The sequence below is a fragment of the Sphaerodactylus townsendi genome, linkage group LG09 (assembly GCF_021028975.2).
Source record: "Sphaerodactylus townsendi isolate TG3544 linkage group LG09, MPM_Stown_v2.3, whole genome shotgun sequence".
NCBI lineage: Eukaryota > Metazoa > Chordata > Lepidosauria > Squamata > Sphaerodactylidae > Sphaerodactylus > Sphaerodactylus townsendi.
In genome coordinates this window covers 42,088,005-42,110,852 of record NC_059433.1, presented here as the reverse complement: position 1 = coordinate 42,110,852, position 22,848 = coordinate 42,088,005, and the positions used below count along the sequence as shown (strand labels likewise).

At 40.6% G+C, this 22,848-nt stretch overlaps 1 protein-coding gene across 15 annotated transcripts in view; it reads left to right on the top strand.

Moving 5' to 3' along the window:
- Positions 1–22,848, top strand: part of PTPRM (protein tyrosine phosphatase receptor type M) — a 539,592-nt gene that overhangs the window by 334,336 nt on the left and 182,408 nt on the right. For 9 of the 15 annotated variants that reach the window (XM_048507337.1, XM_048507335.1, XM_048507333.1 and 6 more), the window contains exon 14: positions 9,299–9,373. The exons of the other annotated variants lie outside the window; for them this stretch is intronic. In XM_048507337.1, the coding sequence (XP_048363294.1) occupies positions 9,299–9,373 (75 nt within the window). The remainder of the gene's footprint in view (positions 1–9,298; positions 9,374–22,848) is intronic. 15 annotated transcript variants of the gene reach the window in all.

Sequence of the window (22,848 nt, the reverse complement as noted above, 5' to 3'; positions counted from 1 at the left end):
GTGAAAGCATATTAGCGAGTGTAGAATTTCTGAGAAATAGTGTTCTCAGAGAGAGACTTATGAGAAACTGGAAAGAAAAAAGAAACAGATTTATGAGAAACTGCCTTCCAAGTTGTGTGAAGGATGAAAAAAATTGAGAAGTTTCTAGGGATTGTTCTGTGAATGATTATTTTGAAGCTACTATAGCCTTTATAAAACATGTATGATACACTGATTAACATAACTGCTAAAATATAATAACATACCTGGTATTTGTTGGTAGGATATGCTATATTGGTTCACTTTAAACCACAACAGTTGATAATATATTACTTTTAAAAGAGGGGAAGTGAAGCGCATAAACTTAAATTGGCACGTTGAATGCCAATACTTGCTAGCTAACTGAAGCTTCAGTTACTGTTAAGGTATGTTCTTTGAGTATGTCAATAGTCAGAAGTACTAGAATCCAGATTGCAGCAGAAAAATGTTATCATTCATGATAGTGGATGTTAAATAGCAAATTAAGTTGCTTGGACAAATAGGTTGTAGCAGGACTAATATCCTAAACCTCCTGACTACATCTAAAAGCTCTCTTTCCTCCTAACAGATGATGTATTTAATTATTGATTCCACTTTCCATTAAGCAGCCAAGTTTTCAGTTTCAGTTTCTGATATGAACATTTCTCTGTCTTTTTTGAACACGAGTGCTTGGCAATCTCAGTTACTAAATTAACTGCTAGCCTCTCCGTTAATTTTTTTTTTAAAAAAAATGAAGCAATTGCCTCAGATAGTTCTCCAGCAGAGGTTTGTTTACGCAAGCACTAGTAACAGCTTATCTTGCTTTCTGGTTCGCAAGTGACGCCAAGTTGAAAGGGGTGTTTATCATGTAAAGCTGAACAAGGTCAATGATGTTAATTAAAGCAAGCCAATGATTAGAATGTGTTTATTTTAATGTGTAATTTTTTTAAGTTTTCTATTACAGTTGATAAATTCAGTGTCATTGCCTCACATCTGTCTCCCTTTGAGGAATGGAGACCTTTGCAGTCCAATGCACTCTGCATGTCGCCAGACACTTTGCATGATCTGTACCAGAAGTTGCATGCACTTGTAAAAAGTTCTAGTTTAAAGTGCATTGTAACTTACACAATCTAAGTAATTTGACCTCAAAATACACAGAGTAACTATTTACGTATGTAACAATTTCCCACACACACACATAAAAAATGCGTCTTCAAAATCTCTTGCCTCTTGTTTTTTTTATTTACATGTACAGATATGGTAGATATAAATATATTTTGTGCACTCCCTAAGAGCTTGTTTACATATTACAAAGACTCACCTAGCCAGTTTTGCCTTCTAGAGTTACATGTACCCTTTTCTCTTCATGACTGTAGTTCATAGGGAAAAACAGCTTCAGCTCCCCCCCCCCCCGCCCACGCTGTTTTTTCCTGCGCCATGGGAATTTTATTGGTTCCATTTGTGAACTCGTGTTACTTATGTGGTTCAATGCACATTTTGGCCACAGGGAGAAAAGTACACATGCGATTCTGGGAGACACAAATTGTTCATTGAACATCTGCTTCTTTGCATCAGCTCTCATGTGGGCCTTGCAATGTATGATCAGGCTTTTGACACTGAAGCATGAAGACTAACTCTAAATAAGCCAGAAGACAGGACCTCTGAGACATTGTATTAATGGGAGTGCCAACCTCTAGATTGTGGCTGGAAATCTGCCACGATTACCACTGATCTCCAGGGGACAGTTACCTGAAGAAATGGCCACTTTGGAAGGTGGACTGTATGGCATTATATTCCACTGAAGTCCCTCCTCTCCCCAAACTCCACCCTGTTAAGACTCCACCCACAAAGTCTAAAGGTATTTCCCAACCTGGTGCTGGCAGATGCATCATGAATAGTGACCCTTGTTGCCATGAACAGATTCCCTGACATGATTGAATGGCTAAATGACTATTTTCTCCTTAACTTGAAGACATTGAGTGTTTCTCATAAAACCCCCATTCTGCAAAATAATATGACTAAGCCTGCTTGGCCTCTCATTCCTATAGTCTAATAACACGTTCTTAGCTTACCAAAGTACCAAAGTAGAAATATTCAACACAGACTGCTACTTAGTAAAAACCTTCCAATTACTCATGGCTTTAGACATCCTAGAAAGTGTTAAAACTAGTATGAGTGTGTCATGCTTCATGCTTTTGCATTTATGTAACATTCAAGCATGAATTTTGTGCATTCCATATGGGAGAAATATAAGTGTAATCTTGTATCTGCTGATCAGAAGAGCTTGTATTTCCAAATGATGAGTTTTATATGAAAATCCGTAACCACATGCACACAGACACACTCACAGAGTTCCCCTTTCATAATCCTAAATCATTCCAGAGAAATAAAAGGTGCAAATATCCAGTTGCATTGTGTTGATCAGTACAGTGGGATATGTGTTTGGATCAACGTGTGCATAATTTTCAGTTAATGAGTTGTGGTTTTGCCAAAACCACACAAGTTAGGGCATAGATCTTCAGGTGCTCAGGAGCAGCAGCAGGCCATTGCTTGCCCAGGTGCTCAGGAGCAGCAGCAGCAGCAGCAGCAGGCCATTGCTTTCACATCCTGCATGTGAGCTCCCAAAGGCACCTGGTGGGCCACTGCGAGTAGCAGAATGCTGGACTAGATGGACTCTGGTCTGATCCAGCAGGCTAGTTCTTATGTTCTTATGTTCAGTCTATGGATCAAAACCCCCAGATGGTTATGGATAGCCACCCTTTTTTCTGCCCTTATCTCCCTACACTGAGAGGAACAGCAGGACAACAGGGCAAAATGCTTCAAGCGATGGAAAGGATTTCCCTATGGCTTTAAACTTTGTCCTGTTCCCCACTGTGGTACCTTCTTGGCACTTAGCTTGTTTTTTTCTTTCCTTGGTTCTCTTGGTCTGCAGTCCTCCTGACTCTGGCCCTAGTGAAATTATAACTCTGATTCTGCTTTTCCTATTACATGACTCTAAGTCATGTGATTTCCAATTACGTACTTGCAGCTCCACCCTGACCAGGATAGCCCCAAGCTAGCCTGATTCTGTCATATCTACAAAGTTAAGCAGGGTCGGCCATGGCTTGTATTTGGATGGGCAGCCTTTAAGAAATACCAGGGTTATGATGTAGAGGCAGGCAATGGCAAACCTCCTTCAAATGTTTCTTGCTTTGAAAACCCTATAGAGTCGCTGTAAGTCAGCTGTGACTTTATGGTGCGTGTGTGCACACACACACGCGTGTGCGCACACACCAAAACTTGGAGCTGCCTGTCTGTTATACTCCTTCTAGGAATCATTAAAAGTAGGATGAATGTCTGGGAAGATTTATGACCAGTCGTATAGAGGCATACGACTATGTAACATTTCTTTTGTTTCTATAAAGGATCAAATCAAATGTATGCCACAGCTATAAAGCAGGTAGCTTTTGACCTCTGCTCCTTCACAGCATCCAGGAGCTCTTGACTTGGCTAACAGAAATGCTGTTGATTTACAGTACAGAAGAAAGGAGTTGAATATTATTTTATTTCCCAAATGGAAAAAAGATGAAGAGAAGCTCTGTCTAGAAGTGGAAAACAGAAAAATAATCTACCACTTCTGTTCCTCGTCTAGCCCTTTTCAGACATTATGTTGATGCATACCAAAAGCCAACAGTCATTCGTATCTGGACTAGAAACGTGCACTGATAAATCATTACATTTCAGGTTCAGGGTTTTTTTAACCCAGAAAATTTTGGTAAAGCCAAACAAAGCCAACAGTTTTATTCCGCTGTTACTAAAAATATTTGGGTTAAAAAATCCAAACCCAAAATTTTTCAGTGTCCCCCGCCATTTCCCAAGCCCTAGGCATTGAGTTTGCTCAGCACTTCATAGAGGATCTGACTGTCCGTTCTCCTGCCCATACTTTTCAAGCTCCAGAAGGCTTGCAAAGCATCAGTGGGGGACAGATTCTCCATGTCATGCTCTGCTTGCTCCATGTAGCATGGAGATCTTTCTCTTCCTCTCCCCCACCTTGCTGGCTTGGGAAACCATGAGGGTGGGGGGGAACGGAGATTGAAAAAGCTAACATTATTCAGCTTTTTTTGGCCCCAGGTGTATTCAGCTTTTTGAATACATCTTTTTAGAAAAATGGTAATATAAAAAACTGAAAAAATCCGATGGCTTTTTTCTGTTTTTTCTATGATTCGGGTTTACCGAATCATCAAGCCTAATGTGGACCTTTTACCACACTCAGTGGTGCATTCTGCACAGCACAAATAAGCCATCCTGAGGACCTTTAAAAAGGTATTTTGGGAAGGATTTCTGCACAGCTTTTTTGCCAAAACATCCTTTGATCATAAAAGTAATTCTCTACCTTAACAGCCAAATGCTGGATGAGAGGGACAAAATTCCATGGCCCCAAGTCATCTGGGCTCAGTGTCACACTGCTTTCAGATTCTAATGCAGTTCTTCTGTGCAACTGCTGGGGGTTCAGGCAGTGGTGGGATTCAAATAATTTGACAACCGGTTCTGGTGGTGGGTACTGTTGGTGATTCGAATCATTGATTAGGTCAGATTCAGACTGAGCCAGATCCAAATCAATGGCATTTGATTTGGAGCTATCCAAATCAATGGCGTCCAATTCAGCGTCATTACTGAATCAGGCCTCAGACTGCAAGTGTGTTGCAGAATGGCTTGATTTTAAGAGGTGGAGCTTCTGTAGGGTTTTTTCAGGCTGTGTGGCCATGGTCTGGTACATCTTGTTCTTATCAAGTTGCCTGCATTTGTGGCTGGCATCTTCAGAGGTATATCACAGAGGCCGTTTCCGCACGGGCAAAATATGACGTCGTCGCAACGGAAAAAGAAGCGTCAGAGCGAGAGCGTTCGCACGCGCAGCGGCGGAGGTGCGCAGTCGCGCCGTCGCGAAAACGCTAAACCGGCGCGAAGACGGTGTATTCAGAAAACGCTTAAAACCACTCTTTTTCCCCATGTGACGCATCGACGCCGCACTCGTGCGAACAGCCGCCACGGAGCTGTCGTCAAAAATGGCGTCGGGCCTGCACGGCTTCGCAAGTGCGCAGGCGCAACATCGCGAGACGCCGCTTCCGCAGCGCTTCCGTGCGAACCGTCACATTTCTGCGGGGCTGCGGACGCCCGCAGCTCCGCCTGTCTGTGTGAACGCTTTTTTTGGGATGCGTCGCAATTTGCGACGTCATCGCGTCGCTGCTTTTGGCCGTGCGGAAACGGCCAGAGAGAAGTCTATTACACAGTGTCCAGTGTCTGAGCAGACTTCATGTGTAGGAGTGGCGGTGAAACACAGTAAGCCTCTTAAAGTTCTATGGTGGGAAGACTAGCAAGCTGGGAGATTCTGGGCTCTGAAGTGGCTCCATTGTAGACAATGGGAAATTTCTAGGGGAGGGCTGTGGGGTGCACATTTCTCAAGGTAAAGCCACAAAACTTTCAGGGCATCTTCAGGAGAGTTTCTGATGACACCATCCAGGTTTAGTAAACTTTGCTTCTGGGAGTTGAATGTTATGGGCCCCCAAAAGGGTAGGGCCCATCTCCCACTTCCCCCTGAAGCAAAGTTTACCAAACCTGTCTGCTGTCATCAAGAGATTCTCCTGAGGATGTTCTGAAAGTTTTGTAGCTTTACCTTGAGAAATGTGCATTCCACACCCTAGTGGTGGGATTCAAATAATTTACAACAACCAGTTCTGCCAAAGTGGTGCGAACCTGCTGAATCCCACCACTGGCGTACAGGGAAGGCACAGTACAGGAAATTACAGTTTCTCTGCTTTCTGCTTATGGAGCCTTTCTACGTAATTTACTGCTTATGGAGCCTCTGCTTTCTGCTTATGGAGCCTTTCTACGTAATTTACTATTAGGAGGCAAACACTTGCAAACCCTGCTGAATTCATCAACCAAGCAAGAAAAAAAACGGCAGCACAGCTCATGGCTTCTACAGTGATTTTGAGGCTGCAGCCTTCAAACAAAGTTGTCATTTCTAGCAGTCTTATTTCCATCTTCTTTTTCCTTCTACCCAACTCCATAGTTCTGTTTGCTCAGCAACATTTTCCCTGTTAATCTATTGCAGAAAATAAAACAACTTATCCTCTTTCCTTAATTCTTCTTTTCCACACTTTTATCCATTTTGCTCTCTGCTGTTCATGATATGCCTTCATTTCTCTTGCCCCCTTTCTAATCCAAGCCTTGGTCTCAACTCCTCATCCCTATCCTGGCTTGCAGTTTAGAAGTATTTAATAGCAGAACACCAGCACAACTTTATTAATGTTATAAATAGAAGGAAGAGGTGTATCAAAGAGTGAAAGGATGCTCCCCCCCCCCCCCACATCCGTTTGCATGCATGGTTACAGAATGTTAATCTGCTTTAGTTTTACATGCGTGGAAGAGAAGACAGAACTCAGTCTCCCCTCTACCCTATTAATTAGATTTAATTACATTTTAAACACTATTCATATGATGAGTGGTTGCTGTTGAAATGTCCTTTTGTAAATGCCGCTTTGCTGTGTGGGCGTTAAGGTTCTTGTTATCTGACACAGTCTTTTTAGAAAATATGTCAGTAAACTCAATTCCAATATACCAGTACTTCTCATCCAGAATCACCACATAATACATTTGATCCTGTTTTTGTACTAGCTAAAGGTACAAGAGTAAACTTCGAGCTTCAGAGGAGAGTAGTAGAGGATTAGTATAGGGGTAGATAGTATTCTCTTTGACCTTACCTTTGTCCACTCTTCTTGCTGTGCCTTTGTTACCCAGAATTCTGTTCTCAGGGGTTCCTTCCTTCTGGTCAGTTCTATCTCTCTTTCTCTACAATGAGGGCTGGATATGTTTTCTAAAATCTCTCTCCATCCTCCTTACAATACAATCCCGTGCAGATTTACTACTAAGATTGACTTAGATTGAAATAACTCCACTAAGATTACACCGTTAGATAGATCAAGTCCTTTACTCTGTCTTTCCTATTCAGCGTAGAGTTCTCTTACATACAGGTATGAACTTATTCTTCAAGCATCCAAATATAGAATTATGCTGTGCAGAGACTCAGCTCTGCTTTCAAACTTAAATAGATTTCCTACTGATTAACTTACTGAAGATTTATTATGGTATGAAGTTTTTGTGAACTACATCCCACTTCATCAAATGTAATAAGGAGTAGCAGTGGCGTAGTGGTTAAGAGCAGGTACATTCTAATCTGGAGAACCGGGTTTGGTTCCCCGTTCTGCCACTTGAGCTGTGGAGGCTTATCTGGGAAACTAGATTAGCTTGTACACTCCAACACGTGCCAGCTGGGTGATCTTGGGCTAGCTAGTTACAGTTCTTCTGAGCTCTCTTAGCCTCACCCACCTCACGGGATGTTTGTTGTGGGGAGGGGGGAGGGAGATTGTAAGGCCCTTTGAATCTCCTACAGGAGAGAAAATGGGATATAAATACAAACTCCTCTTCTTCTTCTCTGTCTTATATTGGTACAAATATGTATGTGCATGCACATATAAAATTACAAAATTAGACACACGGTTTGGATCAGGATCATATGGGAGGCAGGTCTTGGGACCCTTGGTGGCTATCAACAGCCCTATCATATGCTATCAAGAATATCCCATATCACAATACTCTAGAGTTATAACATACAGATTTGTGGCATTAGGGCACTGTGTGGTCCATGATGGTGTATAAGCATTTCTCTTGCATAATTTAAAAAGAACTAGCAGTTAACTTTGTTGGTGATGCTAAATTTATCCGGTATTCATTTTTCCACCCAGATTTCCAATTTTTCTATTTCACCTATTTCAATTCCTTTTCTCAGACCACAATAGACGGTGTCTATTGTTTTAAGTTTGCAAGACTAGAAATTTTGCCGTTATAGAAGAAAGGGGTTATTATCCCTATTTTAAATAGTGTAGCAACAGTACTGTAACAGCTCCTAACAACAGAGTGTTTCAGTGTTGCATAGAGATATTTCAAAATATTATGCAGCAGCAGTTTTGAGCTTAATTGTCTGCAGATGGTGGGTAATCTCCTTTCCTTGCTCATTGCCACATATCTAACTGTGCCCAGGCTGTTCTATGTAAATCTGCAAGCTTCCCTATGATTCCTTCCCATAATTTGTAGGTTGCGTTGTGTGGTTTGTGTATTTTATTTTATTTTATTATTTTATTTTTGCCTTTTCATTGCTCCATTTTCTTTAAATGGCATGCTAGGTCTGACCTCTTAAACATTTTAATATATATTTTGTGAACATAATGCATTCCACATATTTAATAACTTAATAAATACCTTCTTTATGGAACTGCTGTTAAAAGGGGGAATTTGTAAAAATAACTACAAAGCACTGCAAAGTTTCCCAAAGCTTTAAGGGCCAGTTAACATATGAGTGATTTCTTACCGGATAGTTTTCATCTATGGTTACAGTTGAGACTGACTGGCAGGGGACTTATCCTCTACCTTTCAAGGTCCACGTGGAAAATAGCTCAGAATCCTAGTTTAGTGTGTCAGGGGAAAATGTTTGGGGATTGGACTTAAAGTCATCTATAAAATATCTTCACTTTAAAAAGGAAAATTTGTTGGGATATTTTACAAAAGAAAGTTAACACCAGTGTTTTCTCTCTGAAATTGTGAGATAAGCATGACTGAAATAGCCGAAGTTTACGCAGCAGTAGACATGATTCTGCTCATGTTTTAGGAGCGCTGCCTGCACATTCTTGAAATTATTATTTTTCAACCCACATATCTAATGTGATATTTTACTCAATGTGTTTAGAATGTTCAGAGGGGTTTTTTTGTTCATTTTCTTCATTGGAGCAAATTTTCTTACGGAGCTGAAAAGTATTTCAACATAACTGAGGGCTGGTTCAAACCTTCCATTCAGTCATGTGCAGAATATACAACCAGGTATACAAAGGTTGATAAGAACTGGACTATGGGCTCATGAACAGCCAGCAGCTATATCTGTGACGGTTATTACATTTTTTTTCCAGCACCCATGGTCATAGAAATGGCTCCCAGCTCACTATATGTATAGCCTAATTCACATTAACTCTCCATTAACTCTTATCTACTTGTATATTTATTTAAATGACTGAATGGAAGAATCAATTTAGAAGTGTACATCAGCTTAACCTCTCTCTCTCTCTCTCTCTCTCTCTCTCTCTCTCTCTCTCTCTCTCTGTTTGTAAGCAGTTGAAACAATAACATTTGAACAAATTGTTTCTTGCTAGCTTAGCTTCAGTCTGGCTTTTTTTTCCCTCATGCATGCTGACCTGGAAATCTTCCTTTGCCTTAGCTGCGATAATCGTGACTCAGCTTACAACACCATACATACGCATCGCCCCAGCTGCAGGCGACGACCAACTAACAGGTCAGACACTCAAATATAGAAAAGTCGTCATACCCATTTCCATATGGCTTGTTTGCCCTCCACATCCTTGTATTTGTTGCTTGTAGTATGTTCACCTTATTGCAGCGATGTGCTGGATGCCAAAAAATTTGAATTCCTGTAATCATGTGTGTAAGAGCATTCCATAGCATGTTTCATTGTGTATTTGAGCTTTGGGGTGAGCCCTTTCAAATTAATGCCATAAATTATTTTTCCTTCCCTAGCTTTTCTGCACCTAATATATTTGGGGGGGCATAGATACTTTTTACATTACTAGTTTGAATTTAGTGAGTATAATATATCATTTCAACATACACAACATTTTAAAAAGGTAATATTTTATTACATGCGTATTCCTCAGATATTTATTTATTTAAAATATTTATAGTTCACCTTTCTAACTTGGACTCAAGGTGGATTACACAGAGTGAGTCAATATAATCATCAGATGGGACATTCAGCGAGCAATGCAATAAATTAGGGTTGCAGATCCAACCAGAAGTCTAAAATCAGAACTGAAGCAAACCCATATGTATTAACAAGACACATTATATGATATAAAATTCCATAGTAGGATCCTAGTTTCAATAAGCTCTATGCAGTAGTATAAACCATAGTCCCTAATAATTTTTCTGAGTAACTTTGTGAATCATTTAGTACTGCCCAAGTCTGTTCCCTGTGTAGAAAAGCCCTCTTTAATAATTCAGTTTTGCATTGTATGAGAAAAGCCAGAAGAGTGGAACCTTCTGACCTAGGGCAGGCACTTCCACAAGGGGGGGGGGGCAGAACAGAGAACACACATGTACACGCAGAGGTTGATTTTGCCCATTTGCAGATTGACACCTGTTCTGCCTGTTCCATTGAGTGAAGTGAAGCTCAGAAGACCCTGCTCCAATGAGAGAAGCTGTCATGGCAGGACATAAGGGGAGAGGTGGTCTTCCAGATATGAGGGTCCAAGGCCACAAAGGGCTTTATGTGTGACCTCTGATACCTTAGCCCTGTACCCGATGGGCAACCAGTGAAGTGGCTACAGGGTGAGAGTAATATACATGTGCCATCTAGCTGCCAATGTTAGTTGAGCTGCAGCATTCTTCACCATCTGATGTTTCCTGATTGATTTTGAGGGATGACTGATGTACAATGCATTGCAGTAGTCTAGTCTTGATGGTACTGTGGCATGGATCCAGGTAACCAGATCAGCCTATCACCATAAGGGATGTCCTTCAGGCTAAGCAGAGTTGACTTAGTTGATCACAGTGACAGTGGGCTTAAGTAGGTGAAGGGGGCCTGGAGCCACAATGGTGGGGATGGCTGCATCAGTGGACTTGGGCTCACCTGCTGGGATTGGGACTGTGGGGTTGTCCTCAGATGGCTCAATAATGGGTAAGATGGGATTCCCCACACAAGTTTTGCGGGGGCCCCACATGCAATATCCATATTGGAAATTGTGGCTGATGGATTACTATGCAACATTCCTGGTTCCGTGAATATAAATTGTGTTTCACCACAATACAAGAACATACACTTGCCCCTTGGTTTTAATGACACCTTCGAAATTGCTAGCCAAATAACATGAGGAAAATTCAGATGTTAATATGGAGATGGTAGGGAGGGATTGCAAATATTTAGTATATGGAGATAATCAGTCCTACAAATTATGGAATTTGGTGAGGTGTTCTTGTTCTGCTGAGATGAGAAGAATTTCTCTTCAGAAAACTTGTTAGATTAGTGTAGTTTGGTGAAAAGTGATGATTTCTAAACCTGAACTTATGAAATTACCTATAAAACTGCTATTCAGTGAACAAATCAAAGCAATAAAATGGTTGGTTCAGCTACCATCCAGCAACAAATCTGGGAACTCTCTCTGTTGCATATTTTAGAAATTTTTTGAAATAGATGAGGAATAAGAAAACAGTGAGTGTCCACAGAAGAATAGCTTGGAATCATAAAGAAAAGATTACTAATAAAGAAGAATGTTAGAAGCAGAGATGTTTGTGATTTAAAGGAAATAATCTGCATGGAAGAGTCACTGTTTGTTCTTTGTGGTAAGGCAGAGAAACCGGTTCCTTCTTCAGGTTGCTTGATGGATCTCTGTATTTAAAAAAATCATCATGTATCATGCCAGACCCTAGAACTTGGGAGGCAGCAGGGAGCAAATGGTTCTAGCATTGGTCTGGCACTGGATATCTGGCTTGGTGGGTTTTTAAAGTAAAGGTAATGGTCTGCAAATCAGCAAAAGAAATCTTTACCTAGAGAACATTTTCTGTTCGTGAGGAACAAGTCCTGTGCCAGATGGAAGATCCCCCCACAGGGCTGCTCCAGACCATATGTGTTTCCCATTCCCTGTCTGCATTGCCATGCAAGGCTGCTTTTCCTGTCTGCAGTTCTGCTTCCCTCTTGTATATTAAAAAGTGAATTTTGTGCTTCAAGAGGTACAGTAGCCGCAAAGCACCTTTAGTGAAACATGATCTAAATTAGTACCACATGGATTGTTGCTGAGCCAGCTATACAGCTTTCTCTGATAAACAGCAGAATGGTTAGCTGAAGATAGCAGAATCGATTAGCACATTCATATATAATAGCCTGAAAATATTTTTATTTTATTCATTTTTTGCAGTAACAGTTTTACACTGTTCTTACAAGTGACTGCACTCCGGAAATATATCTCATGTTACAGAATCTTTCTTAAGTAAATGTAGATGTTATTTAGGCAGACTGATTCGGTTAAAACAAAATACTGCAGACTGCTCAGCATTACTGAAAGCCACTGACCCTATCACAAGAAGCAGTTTTAACATGGTCACTTGAAATGCCTGTTTGCCTCAGTTACATGGCTGTATCTCATGCCAAACAAAGAAAGTCTGCAAGATGCATCCAGTGTACATGTGGCAGGGTCATGACCTAGACCAGGGGTGTCCGTCTCTGGCCCACCAGATGTTCATGGATTACAATTCCCAGCAGCCCCTGACAGCATTATGCTGGCAGGGGCTGATGGGAATCGTAGTCCATGAACATCTGGAGGGCCAGAGTTGGACTCCCCTGACCTAGATGTTATTCCCATCTAATTTAAACAACTATGTTAGAGTTATACACCTGTCATTCACATTATATGTTTGCTGAAGGCACACACAGCAAACAACTGTAGTGTAAAATGCAGAGTTACCTACTATCGCAGTTGTTTTCCTATGATCACATCTGGTATCTCAGCCTGGTCAGATAAGGTCTTCTGACTGACAGTCCCCATCAGTTGCCACCACTTCTTTTGTCACAAACCTTATTTCCAGTATATCTACTTCAAGCATTTGTATCACTGGTAATTCAAAAATTCTGATTTGTTCTATTCTGCAGGGCAGAATGGAAAATGAATGGAAAATGTTCTCTTTTCTGCAACACCAGCTGAATGCATTTTAATAGGCTGCAGTGTCACTTATGATTTATTGCTCCTTTTTGTTCTTTTATGTGTTATATTTGTCATTTTTGCTGTGGCAGTTTCATCTATAAAACAGTATAGTTACAAGAAAATGTTAAGAGGATACAGAATTGCCACAAAGCTTCTTTCCCCTTCCCCCAGCTCATGAAACTGCTGTTTTCTCCCCCTTTTTTGTAATGAACCACTGGGTCAAATACTAGGCATTTTCTTCCAGAAATTGCTCTTCTAGTGGGAGTATATACACTTTTATGCTTACCCGTGTGTAGCACAAATAAATAGCTACAGTTGATGAATAATGCAGAAGGATGATGGGAACAGAATATCTTTTGCTGATGGTGACAGCCTCCATAAATGTTAAGCAATAACATACAAACCTATTACAGCTGTACAAAAAAGTAGTAAAGAACCAATAAGGGTATCAGTTCTAGTTTATCATATATATTTTTAAAAACTTAGTAAAGCCTTCCGTGTTTGGCCATTATTATAGCAGTGGCCAAAACTGACAGTTCCCAAACTCTTGTGCTAAATGATGATTGTTATGATAGTTCTGATTCTTAGAAATTGGTACATTGGCTGAGACAGCAGAAGACAACCCAACCAGGAAATAAGAGCTCTCCTATGTGTAGAATCCAAGCCTGCTATATAGCTTAGCCACTGAGAAATCCATTCATTTCTGGTGTGTAACCTGGGGAAGATGACATCTCTCTGCCTAGTAACTTCACAGAAAACAGGCAAACTATTTGCTCTCTCCTCAAAATTTGACTTGCAGGCTTCTTAACTAGTAATGGCACAGTTGCTGCTTATTAAATTTCCATGCTGTGAACAGTACAGCCATATTCAGCACTCATTGTTGTATCCCTTCTGACAATGTAATTCTTGATTCCTATTACTTCCTAGTGCTGAAGTAGACTCCTTGCTATGTAAAAATGGAGTGACTGAAATTCTACTTCTTTGATTTGTCTTACTGCTCATATTATGTTCACTGTGAAGTCTTGCAGTATTCACACATAGTCTAGTGGATATTTTCCATCCTGTCTAAGGATAGAGAATGGTCCTCGGGACACTGTAGACATTGCTTGATTCTACAAAGAAACACACAGTACAAAGCACCAGATCATGCAAGCACCAGATCATGCAAGCACCAGACCTATCACATCACAACGTTTGCTAGGCAGACTACGGGGTTTATGGGGTGGTTTGCCATTGCCTTCCTCCATCATCGACACTTTACCCCCAGCAAGATAGGTACTCATTTTACCAACCTCGGAAGAATGGAAGGCTGTGTTAACCTTGAGCCAGTTTCCTGAAACCAACTTCTGTTGGGATTGAACTCAGGTTGTGAGCAGGGCTTTGACTGCAGTACTACAGCTTACCACTCTGTGCCACAGAGCTTCTTAGCATTACTAGATGCCTCTGCATTAAATCTGTGAAATTATTTTTATTACCTATGCTCCCATTGCAGTTTATAACAACTGATTTTAGATTATGCATAAAAATTTGATAGAAATAAATAACTATCTTTAAAGTCTGTATTTTAAGCTATTTTTGTTAAGAAAATTTTAAGCAAAAATGACAGAAGCTAAGTGATCTTAGCTTCTAATTACGAAATAATCATTTTAGTCAGTAATTCATAATTAGAACAACACTGTGCTACAAAGGCCACTTCCCCGCACCATTATGGAAGGTGAAACAAATTAAATTGAATAGAAGAAGAGTTTGCATTTGAATAGAAGAAGAGTTTGCATCCTCTCCTGTAAGAAGACTCAAGATGGCATACAAACTCCTTTCCCTTTCTCTCCCCACAACAGACACCTTGTGAGGTAGGTGTGGCTGACAGACTAGCCCAAGTTCACTCAGCACGCTTTGTGTGCGGAAACAAATCCAGTTCACCAGATTAGAATCCATTGCTCACGTGGTGAATCTTCTGCAGAATCTTCTGCAGATCAGAGTTCACTGCTCTTAACCATGACACCATGCTGACTCTCAAATATGAGTTTGCTTGGGCCCTGTTGAATACTTTCTACCAAATTTGGTGCAGGTTGGCACACAGCCCCATCTAAAATATGTCAGCTTTGTTAACAACAAGAAACATAAAAACATAAACTAATGTCTCATTAAAAATGAATGCCTTTATTTAAATAAAAACAAAATTTATTTTTCATATTGAATTTCAAAAGCCAAATGTTTTCCAGTACTCAAACTTAAATAAAATCATAAATATAATGACTACACATTGAAAATAGATTATCTCTTCCTCACCATAGTAACCTTACATCTCCCACTCATGAGATGAAGATACAGAACATAAACTCCTACATAATCCTTGATAGGAGGGTAGATTCATCAAAATGTCAAATAAAGAGAGAAACTGAAATTTTTGTGGACTTAAATGAGATTTGTGGAATTAAAACATCTTGTTATGTCCATGGTTTGCATAAAGTCCGGTTTATTGTAATGTCTGGGCTTGGTTCCTCTACCTTTGCCCCACACATTACTTTCTTCGGGTGCTTCAAAATGAGTCCTCTGCTGAAGAGCTCACATACTCTGGTGCTAGGCCCTTCTGCTGGGATTGTTCCAGACTCTTTTAGTGTAAGGTGACCAGATTTTTAGTATTGAAAAGCGGGGGGGGGGGGCGCACCCGCAGGAACACACTGCCTTTTGCGGCGGTGCTCCCCAGTCAGGAAACAGGGAAGCTCTGTTTCCTGCTTCCCTGTTTCCTGACGGGGAGTGCGGCCGCAGGAGCACATTGCCTAGTCGGGACAATGGCAAAGCCCGGCGGGACACAGGACACATAGCGCAATAGCGTGATTGTCCTGCGAAAATCGGGACGGCTGGTCACCTTATTTTAGTGAGCCTAAAGTGCCTTGAACAAGAATGCCTGCTCATGATCTTAACCTGGAGCAATTATTGTGGCCAGATATAGGAGGAAGAAAGAGCAGGAGATTCTGGGCAGTTGTGCCCAAGATCAGCTCAGCTGTGAGTCTCACTCTGTTTTCTGTGTGCTGTTCCCAATTTGCCAGCTATGCATCATGGGGGATGGGAGGTTGGAGCCATAATATCTGATGGTCAGGCTTCAGTTTGTTCCATACTTAGAGTTTCTAGGTCTCCTGATGATTGCTGTTGTTGTTTGCTGCCTGTCTGAGCAGTGACAGTTTTTTAAAAAAAATTAGACCAGCATCCCTTCTTTTAGTACATCACTTTCATGTACAATCTGGAAATGATCATGGGTAGCTCAACAAATAGGCAGAAACTCTGTAGTTTACCTGGAAGTGAGGTGGTAATTTTGGCAGTCACCCCCCCCTGCCCCCAATCTTACATCCCTCACCCAGCCCTCTGGTTGATTACCAGTCTTGATCTGGCAACCCTGTAATCACACCACATGTTTAAAAGAAGGGGGATGGAGGCATGCTAGGCATTTAGAGCCATTTGCCTGAATCCCTGCTCGTCCTGGCAGGCAACAACCCCAGTGAGGATATGAAGCCTGGTGCATGAGGAGCTCACTTTCTAGTACGAGGCACTTCCATTTGTAATATTCCAGTGTGAGCCCCAAAGTGGCTAGAACATGAAGAATTTACTGTGCAACAGAAAACTGCCTCCAGAGAGAAGTGTGCATGCAGCAAAAATATTAAGATCCAGGACTTTTAAGTCAGAGTTTGCGCTCTGGTTTATTGTCATTGGTATTAAGCATCACTATGTCTGAATGCAGAAATCCCAGATTGTTCAATAATGTCGCCCCTTCTAGCTTCCTGCCTGCAGAGACAAGTATTGGATAACAGAAAATCTTGCTTTTCCAGCTGCATTCAGTTTTTAATAGTGTTCCTTCCTGTGAGGTAAAGGAATATTGCCCGTACCCGCCATTGCCCATTTGGCCAAACATTCTTCCCCATAAAGAAAACACCCCGTTCCAAAGGCCCCTTTCTTATATTAAAGTAGAGAGTGCCAAATGAGTGAGCAGGCCACAATGATGTTTGCTTTCCAAGCTTTTTATTTGGGGGTGGGATGGGATTAAGTAATATGATGAAATGGCAAGAAACAAGGGTGAAAATAGGTTGTAGAAGCCACAGTAAAAATGTTTAGGGATGTAGTGAACCACCAAGACAAAAATGGATAGGGAATGTTAATTAATGATCCTTAGCCAAGAATAAGGGAGGAAAAGACACTTAATTTGTAGTCTGTGCTTCCCTATCCTTTTCCTACCTATTTATCGCTGCTGACCAATAAGCAAACTGCATACATAGTATGCAGTATCTGGGCAATATAAAAATGCTTGGGATAGCATCAGAGGATTCTAGTTAAACATATGCAGTAGATAAACTGGTATCTATAAACATGTCTAACAGTGTAGCCAGAGTTTATACAGTTTGGGCTATTTGCACTTAAAATTGCTATTCTTGCTTTTCTTGGTTCCCACCGTCCTTCCAGATAACCACATCGACAACTGAGCTTCCTCACGGCACTGTTTCTTTGCTTTTCCACAGTTATTTTCTCAGGCTTTCCCTTCCAAACGTTCTGGAAATGTTTTTATTATCATTGTTGGTGCTTTCATTGCAGCCAAAGGTGGCAACATGCTGCCCTTTTAAAAGAACTTCATTCAGCGTTCACTGTGGGTAGTGCCCCCAGTGCCCTTTGTTTGATTAGCAAATAAGGCTACAGTAACGCATGGCTACAAGAAAAAAGGAAGGAACACAGCTGTTGCTGCCAGGGAAATTGCCAGATCATGGAAAAATGTTACTTGCAGTGGTGCTGGCTGCCGTAGGGGCTGACACTATTAGTTACAACATTAAAACTGAAATGAAATTCATGCCACCTCCCAAACACAGTGTATGGTTGTTCTCTTCATCAATATAGGGATCTAGCAACATAAGTGGAATTTTTAAAAAAATGGTGGCTGGTGCCAGGGAAAACAGCAGCACGTCTGGAAAAAAATGATGGAGGTAAAGCATGATGGGGATGTGTACAGCACTTTAAAAGCAGAGTATACATTATATACTCCAGAAAAAGCATGTTAGGTGGTTTATTTCATGGAACTTCATCACAAAGGTGGTCTGGAAAAAAGCAGAGAAACCTTGCAGGGGGGAGAAGGGGGGAATCCTGAAAAGCAATAGTTATCAAATAATACTATGTGGAAGCTTGGTGGAAAACAGATATAGTTAGGAAGAGAAACCGCAGCCAAACCACCATGTGGAAATGACCAAACTGTGGTTTAAACAAATCGCAGTTCATCATAACCTCTAAATACAGCGATACTGTTCTGAAATAAGAATAGTTTCTTGAAGGCTATATCTTCAGTAAGAAAAATATAACAATTCAGTATGTCGTAAAACATATCATCCCTTTACGAATAGATGGATGAGACTTCAGTACTAAATCAGCCATTGATATGTGTTCATGTGGGTGCTGTGTGGTTTCCGGGCTGTATGGCCGTGTTCTAGCAGCATTCTCTCCTGACGTTTCGCCTGCGTCTGTGGCTGGCATCTTCAGAGGATCTGATGTTGGGAAAGCAAGTGGAGTATATATCTGTTGGAGTGTCCAGGGTGGGTGGGGAAACCTTGTCTGTGAGTATTTCAGCCAGAAAAATCAGCAATAGCAGAACACATGATAAACCAACCTGGACATAGAATATTATTTGAAAAAACAGAAATTCTGGACCACTCTGAAAGCCACTACGTCAGACTACACAGAGAAGCAATTGAAATCCATAAGCACATGGACAATTTTAACAGGAAGGAAGAAACTCTGAAAATGAACAGAACTTGGCTGCCAGTGTTGAAAAATACTAGGGTCAAGACTGTGTCAAACCAGCTCCACACAAACACAGGATGACCATAGACAAAAGAAACAAAGGCCAGGATACTTCTATTCAGATGCTCCCACCAGTGACCTTGCTATCTACAGGGTTACTCCCAGGCTATAGTCTTCATTGTTACTCATACTTCTATTCAGATGCCCTCAACTATTGACCTGGTTGCCGCCTTTGTTACTCACAGACAAGGTTTCCCCACCCACCCTGGACACTCCAACAGATATATATACTCCACTTGCTTTCCCAACATCAGATCCTCTGAAGATGCCAGCCACAGACGCAGGCGAAACGTCAGGAGAGAATGCTGCTAGAACACGGCCATACAGCCCGGAAACCACACAGCACCCAAGTGATTCCGGCCGTGAAAGCCTTCGACAATACGATATGTGTTCATGTTTGATTGGACCACAAGAAGTTTAAATATTCTAATTTCTGTCAGAGTAGCTTCTTAGCATTTATGACAATTTCCAGATTGACTTTTTTAAAAGCCATGTTTTTTATTAGTCTGTACTCTTGTAAACTTCCTGCAGACCTTACTGAATTATTGTAATTTCGACATTTAAATATGATTCTTGACAAATGTATTTTTCTTTTATGTACACTGAGAGCATATGCACCGGACGCAAATTCCTTGTGTGTCCAATCACACTTGGCCAATAAAGATTCTATTCTATTCTATTCTATTCTATTCTATTCTATTCTATTCTATTCTAAATAAGTTATTTATTTAAGCACTGTGCAATAAAGACATATTGAATATATTATTAATTTTGATTATTCCTTCTGCTTTTCACAACCTTTTTTTGGTTCCTCGTTTATTATATAGGTTGGGTTTTTTCATGCTTTTAAACATTTTCATCCCTCCTTTCTTGCAGTCCCTACTGGGGTAAAATGAACTTGGGAGGTAGGAATGCTTCCTGAGACACCCTTTTCCTTTCAGCTGTTTTCTGTACATCTTTGCAAAAAGAGGCCCCCTCCGCTCATGCAAAATAATGCGTTTTCAAACCACTTTCACAACTATTTGCAAGTGGATTTTGCCATTCCGCACAGCTTCAAAGAGCACTGAAAGCAGTTTGAAACTGCATTATTATTCATGTATGGAATGAGCCAGAATGTGGAACTGCTTGCGAGAGGGTGCCTGGGAAAAGATGGACACATCCCAACTGTGAAGGCAACTAGACTTGATACTTCATCTCTCAAACTACAGAGATCAGCAATAAGGCAAACTATATCTCTCAAACTAGCTAGGGCAGATAGTGGGTGAAACAGGCATCTAATTGAAAGTTACATAGTGAGAATGGATGATATTCAGATCCACTCTTGAATCTAGCTACCTTCCCTGGGCTCCACATTAATTTCAATTGGTCATTCATAATTATGTGACTAGTACTGAATTGAGGTTAAAAGTCTTGCCACAGGACCAAGGCAAGCAGTTTAAAGAACAGCGCGGCACAGCATGACAGGGTGCATTGCTTGATTTTGTGCGCAGTAGGGATACGTTACGCTCTCTTGCTGTCATTAAAAGTATAACCATGGAAGTCTTTCTTTGCCTTCAGCAATGTTATCACATATCTAGATTTGTTCTATGTATTCCTGTGAATTGAAAATGAACTTTAAAATGGCACCAAAGTAGCAATATATTAGGACTACAAACAAGCAGTAAAAACTATAAAATACCACTAAGGTAGAAATATTTTTAAAAGGCTTTTGAATTGACTGAAAGCCCATTGTTTAACTCTAAAATGAAAGCTCAAAATATTGTCGAAGGCTTTCACGGCCGAACAGGGCTAGTAAAGTTGTAGTCAGAGTTGCATGGTTTCAGAATGTTAACATATTCTTTTTCCCGATCAACGCTTCAGCCCAGGATCGAGATTTTCAGAGATCTGACAGTTAGAGGCAAGTGAGTAGGGCGGTCTGTTGAGTGTTCAGGGTGGTGGGAGAAGAACAGAGTAAAGAGCAGTAAATCAGGTCGAGTTGAGGGCAGTCGAATAGTCAGGTGCAGTATCAATGAAGACTATAAGATAGGAATACTGAGATAGCAGTAAGTCACTGGTGGGAGCATTGGTCTTTGGTTTTGTCTTTGTCTACATGGTCATCCAGCTCCACATAATGCCCACAGTGATGACCATAGACAAAAGAAACAAAGGCCAGGATACTTCTATTCAGATGCTCCCACCAGTGACCTTGCTATCTCCAGTGTTACTCCCATGCTATAGTCTTCATTGTTACTCAAGTACTTCTATTCAGATTGCCCCCCTCAACTATTGGACCTTTGGTTGGCCTCTCCTTTATTACTCACAGACAATGTTTCTCCACCCACTCCAACAGATATATATATACTCCACTTGCTTTTCCAACATCAGATCCTCTGAAGATGCCAGCCACAGATGCATGCAAAACATCAGGAGAGAATGCTGCTAGAACACGGCCATACAGCCCGGAAACCACACAGCACCCAAAAGCTCAAAATGTTTGCCTAGCAGAAGTGTCTTGGCCTGATTTCATGTCTACCTATTTTGGTCTTTAACCTTTCTTAGCTTTCTGTTCAAAATGTTTTAATCCAGTTTCACTTTATAACACTTCACTTATTTGAACCTATACCCTTTACCTGTGGTACTTATCAAATGACTGGCAGGTTTTGAAGTCTACCATAAGATCTTGACTGTACCTGTACACTAATCAACAAGGCATGCATTCTAAAATAAAACTTCTTCCTTCGTCTATGAGTATCTGGAATCTCATGTATCTGGAATATACTGGAATTCATATTCAGTTTGTCAGTTGGATTAGACAGCGTTGGAACACCTCGGAAAGACAACTAGAAACCCAGAGGAAGCAGGAGAATTGTTCAGTAAACGATAGATGTAAAGAAAGCTGCAGCAGTCAGGACAGTATGGTTCTTTTCTTCAGGACAACAAAATTGTGTGTGTGTATGAGTATGTGTGTAAATTGCCATCACAGTTGACTTATGGCAACTCTGTAGGGTTTTTCAGGGCAAAGACATTCAAAGGTGGTTTCCCATTGTCTTCCTCTGCATGGGCTGAGAGACTTCAGAGAGAACTGTGACTGGCCCAGGTCACCCAGCAGGTTTCATGTGGAGGAGTGGAGAATCAAACCCATTTTTCCAGATTAGAGTCTGCCACTCTTATCCACTACACTCTGCTGGTTCTAAATCTTAGAGACATTTGCAGCAATAAGTCAAACTATTGCATATCTGTTAACATTTGCTAGGATCAGCCATGTAGTGATTAGATGTGTTGAACATAGATTGGGAAGACGTGAATTCTCATCATTCTCACCCATTAAGTTTCTCTCAACCTAGCCTATGTTACAGGACTGTTGTCAGAATGAAATGGTAGAAGGAATGGTTTTCATGTGCCCACAGGATTTGTGTGGCAGTTTTGTTTTCCCAGACTTTTAATAACAATTAATGCTGTTACTGGTTTAATTTTTAGTAGTTTATTTATCAGCATTTTGCTGTTTTATATTTGTGATATAGTTTAAAACTTGCTGTAAACTGCCTTGGAACATGGGATACAATTAAATAAATAAGAAAATATAATGTACAAAGTTCTGAATTCATTGGATAAAATGTAGGCTAAAAATGTAATGGATAAAGTTACTTATTTTGTGTTGGAGTGAAGGAGAAATTTATTATTTCTAACCCTTAGTATGGTTATGGAACATTCCCTCTGTGCACAGTTCTATAATCTACAGTACAATCCTAAACAGAGTGCACTCTTCTAAATCTACTTAATTAATTTTAGGGTGTAAGTCTGTTTAGGATTGTACTTCTAATTAATTTTATTAAATTTGGCTCATACAGCCATCAGGTATTTCAGAAGATGAGTTTGTCAGGAATGACTCTATGCTGTAATCCTTTTCCTAACCCCCAAATCCTAATTAGTCAGCTTCTAGAACAGTTTTGAAAACTAATTTGCTGTTTTGCTTTAGCAGAAGAAACTATCTAGCTGGGCTCCTAATGGCAAATTAGTGCACTGTAGCCCCTTCTTGTACATATAATGGGATATTTTGGAAATTTTACTGTTGGACAGGGGAACCCATGGGCCCTTTCCAGACACCTACCAAAAGGTTTTGGGAAATGGATAGGACCAGCCCAATTAAGTCTAAAATTGTGGTTTTTTCCAATGTTTTTAGACCTTCAAGATGGTCTATCCAAGGTGCTGACATCGAGCAAGTTAAATTGTTCAAATATCTTGGGAT